This window comes from Eurypyga helias, unplaced genomic scaffold (assembly GCF_000690775.1).
Source record: "Eurypyga helias isolate BGI_N326 unplaced genomic scaffold, ASM69077v1 scaffold35416, whole genome shotgun sequence".
Lineage (NCBI taxonomy): Eukaryota > Metazoa > Chordata > Aves > Eurypygiformes > Eurypygidae > Eurypyga > Eurypyga helias.
Window position 1 is genome coordinate 1 of NW_010255311.1, and position 4,994 is coordinate 4,994.

General features: G+C 34.6%; 1 protein-coding gene across 1 annotated transcript; it reads right to left on the reverse strand.

Moving 5' to 3' along the window:
• Positions 1-544: 544 nt before the first annotated feature.
• Positions 545-3,686, reverse strand: LOC104510900 (chromosome unknown open reading frame, human C9orf85; the record flags this gene model as incomplete). Its single annotated transcript, XM_010153296.1, has 2 exons — positions 545-662; positions 3,580-3,686. Coding segments are annotated over 2 exons (225 nt in total), but the record flags the coding sequence as incomplete, so codon positions are not given.
• Positions 3,687-4,994: the final 1,308 nt, after the last annotated feature.

Genomic DNA, 4,994 nt, shown 5'->3' on the forward strand with positions numbered 1-4,994 from the left:
ACTTTTTACATGGGTCTGTAGTGACGTAAGAAGGGGTAACCGTTTTAAACTGAAAGCAGGGAGATTTAGATTAGATATCAGGAAGAAATTCTTCACAGAGAGGGTGGTGAGGCAAAAAAGGTTGCCCAGAGATGTTGTGGATACCCCATCCCTGGTTGTCATCAAGGCCAGGCTGGATGAGGCTTTGAGCAACCTGATCTAGCGGACGGTGTCCCTGCCCATCGCAGAGGGTTTGGAACCAGATAATGTTTAAGGTCCCTTCCAACCCAAAACATTCTGTGATTCTATAAACTTACCCTTCCATAGTAAAATAAAGCGTCTTATCCAAGTCAGACTGGTTTTTTGGCCCAGTCTCAGTAACGTCAATAAGCATTTCACCCCTGGTTTCAGCAGAAGAAAGTGATGGTGATGACTCCTGCCAATTACTAGCAGGATTATTCAGAATATGGCATAAAGCACAACAGCTTCTTGGCAGTTTCCAAGCAAGCTTTATTAATAGGGGAAGAAACAGTGCAGTACTGAAACTATGTAACCTATGAGCTACTTACGGAATTACTATTTCTTCCTCTTTTCCACACTTAGCACAGACTTCTAGTTTACCAGCACATGGTCGACAAATAACATGGTAAGGATCTTTTACAGTCTTCTGGAGGCACTTCACGCTGTGAAGGGAAAGAAAACATGGGTAAAAAAATATTTGTGGACACTTAAACATTCTGTATTCAAAGACAATGTAGACATACACTCCAAAAGGGGAACAACATGTTATAATCTATTTTCATATTTAACAGTTGGTGCTTTAACAAGCAGCACTCCCAAAATCATTGCCTGTCTCCTTTTCACTTATTCAAGATGATTATTAAAATAAAAACTGAAGAAGAAACATAATATCAACAATTTTTATATTTAAACCAACAATAAAAACCTTTTCATTCATTCCAGTAGATAGTTTTACTTTAAAAGCTACATAATTTCTTCTGTCTTAACAATAAAAGAAAATAAGAATGTGCCATAAAAAGGTGCGTGCATTTTACATATAAAAGGCTTTCAATTTAAACACTACAATGTCTTCCTCTTGAACTTCTCAGAGTATAAAACAAAGCCAGTGCTAGCCTTTGCTTCCTATGAACACAAACCTGCACAGAACTGTAATCTGAACAAACCCAACATAACTACGTAGAGGTTCCTTTATATCATATCTTGAAAAAGAATAGCCAGCCTGTAGATTGTCATTCCTAAAATGTTATGGCTTATCATTCAGCTGACATTTCTAAAGCCTTGTATTTTTGGAGAACAGAACCTGGAACTATATACCCCACGTAATGCAGTTGTCCTGAAAGTCACTCTTTCTTGGTTCCACAGGCACTCAAAAACTCTGTAAGGAAAGATTTACCACAGAGTTCTGAACAGTGGATTTGCAGACTTGGCTAAAACAGGCTGAAGAAAAATACCAAGTGTTTTTGCATGCCAGATGAAGAATGGTGCACTAACTAGCATCTAGTGAAACACGACTTTTACTCGCTTTCTCCAATGCCATTCTTAAGCACTATACCGCCTCCTACTATCTTCATCTAGGCTCTTATGAGCTTTCATTATTAAGATGCATTTATCAATTTGTTAAGCTGTAAAATCACAAGAGTTGCTGTAGGACACATTTGACAAAATGAAGACTGAACTGCCTAGCATGTCTGGTCTTCCCTCTCCCTCAGGAAAAACCTGCACTTAGATGTCACTGGAAATACCTAGTAAGTTTGGGTTAGGAATTTTTTCTTCTTTCTTTTATGCTCAGTTGCATTAGTATTACAAAGTCTAAAGCTCTTTCCAGCCATGTCACACTGAACAGGGGCGCTATCAATGCAAGGTGGATAGATTTTTTTTTTTTACTAAATAGTTTAATTTATAATAACTAAATACTTGGAATAAAAGTAAAGTATGGATAACTTGTGGTTATACTAACAAGTATAATTTTGAAGATATTAAAAAACTGAAGTTGAGGCACAGAGAAGTCCTCCATACTGTGGTGACACAATTAATTTTTTCAATAGTCACATTTTTAATGTCTATAATGCATTTACTTCACCAAGAAGCTTCACACACTGAAAATCTTCAGTCTTGGCCTTTCAGAACAGTGGACTACTCAGCCACTGCACTGCTGTAGGCCATTGCACTGCTGTAGGCTGGGCTAGAATCCACAACCTGTAGAGCTGGAATGGTCTGCAGGCCAATTTACTTGTTCAAAATATAATGGAAAACAGCACATATTCTGTCATAAGCAGCTGTCCCATAATGCCACTTCTTCTATTTACAATGTTTCTCTGATTTAAATATTTTTTTGTACACTTTTTTCCTTTGGAGTAGGCAGAGAAAAGGCAAAAAAGCCAGATCCACCACCACATGATTTGTTACAGTTCATTAATTTAAACAGGATGCACATAATAATTTGAGAAAGACCTAAAAAAAGACAAATCCAAACTTTATGCATGGTGAATAGAACCCAGAATGTTTGAGAACTAGTGAGACTTCTACCTAATAAAGATTTTTTTACACAAAAGGGTGAAATCCTTTACTAAAACCAAAATACTTGGTGCATATGTTTTCATTTTAAAAGGTGAAACTTCTTACAAGTGAGGGCTATAATATGAATAAACATTCATTCCCTTTTAGCTTACTGAAAATCACAATAAAATACACCATCATTCAGGGAACTACACACATACATTTACAGAACCTCTTCAAGCACTTCATAAGTATTTCAGAAGTACGTAACTGAGAACAACACACAAACACAGAGTGAACTATTGTGGCAAAGCTGGTCTTATCATACATTGCAGCCCAGCAGTAATTTCTCTGAGTTCAGTTTCATCACTGAAACGCTGTCGGTGTCTGCAGAGAGGATCCGCTTCAGAAAATTAACCTATCACAAACCTATAAATTATTTCAAGGTATTTCTCAGCTTTGTTATGTACTTATCCAAAAACATCTAATACAGAACTGTATGTAAACAATGCTAAACATTTCACATTTAGGATTATAGTTTCATATACAAAAAGAGAGAACATTCTAAGACATAATGATATGCATGTAACTGCAAACCTTTTGTAGTAATTGAAGACTCAGTAAGGCTGAGAACAGTGTTGCTGATGAGTTTGATATGAAACAGAATTAAAGCCTTCCTCTCCTCATTTCTCTACTAGTCTTTGTGAACTACAAAAGAGATGTGCTGATTCCTTAGCATTGACTTGCAACAAGGCCTTGGAAAATCATGTTACAACTGTTCAGGTTCAACTTTTTGTTCAGGAGGACGCAGTCAGTTTTGGAAACTTACAGGTCCAGAGTTCAAACATTTTAACAGTGAAGAGTGCAGCAGTTGCTTTTCCATTGTTGTCTTTTCAGAAGTTTAAGATAAAAGACTAACGAACCAGAAAATAAACATTGCATATATATTGCCATTGCAGACTCCAAATCTGAAGAATGTCATATAGTAGCAGCTACTACTTGCAATTTTCCCAAACAAGGATATTTTCAAAAAAAGTTCACAAACTACATTACCCGTGATTAACATGCAGTATGTTAACTCACCATTTTTTAGGTTTTGATAGTAGTTTGTACTTGTTGAATTTCACCCGCCACTCCAAGACACCTTTGCAATGCTGACACAATCCATCATGAAGCTTAGCATTTATTTTCTAAATTAAAAAAAAAAAAAATTGAAGATTTCCTACTTTTATGAGTATAATCTTGCTTAGAAAGTATTTCCACACATCAAGTGATTAATACAGTATTTAGAAAGATGTTTATTTGTTATTAACATAAGCATTTCATATATTTTTACTGCCAATTTTCTTCAGCGGAAAAAAAAGAAAGAGTGCCTGTCTTTTACTGCGAGGTAGTCTTCATTATTATTATCATAACATTGTTAACAGTAGTACTTATTTATGTTATTATAGTAGATTACTACAGATTTTTTGCTTTTCATCTCTAGAGATTTTACAAAACAGATTTAAGTAAAAGTGAGCCCTGAAATATGCAGTCTTTATCCAAAGAAGACAACCTGCAAGACATAACATTTAACTTATTATTGCCGAGGTAGTCTTCATTATTATTATCATAACATTGTTAACAGTAGTACTTATTTATGTTATTATAGTAGATTACTACAGATTTTTTGCTTTTCATCTCTAGAGATTTTACAAAACAGATTTAAGTAAAAGTGAGCCCTGAAATATGCAGTCTTTATCCAAAGAAGACAACCTGCAAGACATAACATTTAACTTATTATTGCTCAAGCCACCACTATGCTACATACTTCAAGTAAATACTCTCAGAATTTTTTTTCTTGGATCACAATAAAGAAGAATCCACACATTATTTACATTAAAATCGTTCAATGACTCTTTCATCGTAAACTTCCTTTATGAAAAAGTAGTATATTTTTGTTCTCGAGTATCTAAGATAAAATCCTCAAAATGGTCACTTAAACTACACTATATTTTCAAGACAACGCAAAGTTTACCATAAGATCTTCTACAACATTCTGTGTTTAGTTTGCTCACAAATACAAAATGGCAACTGGGCAGTACTACTTGCATGAGAGAAGTTATTCTGAGATAGGAAGTAGTACCAAACCACACTGTTAACTTAAACACCAAGCAACATATACATTCAACATACCTTTATTTCTTCTGTATTTAAAAATGCCAGCAGTAACTTTATCATATGGTTGTGTGTATTCATATACACACTGTTTAAAAATAGAAATTTCAAAATTAAAAAAAAAGAAGCATATATAAAAAAATCTATTGTGTCTTTCTAAGGACAGTTTAAATATGGCTACTGTACCAAAACTGCATTATTGACATGATCCAAAACACATATATTTCCTAGAATACCTAGAAGTTCATTGGAATAGATTCTGCATTAATTTGGATTAGAGTTTGTTACTCTTTTACAAGTAAACTGAAAAGTTACTCTATGCATACAGTAGCTTCTGAAGT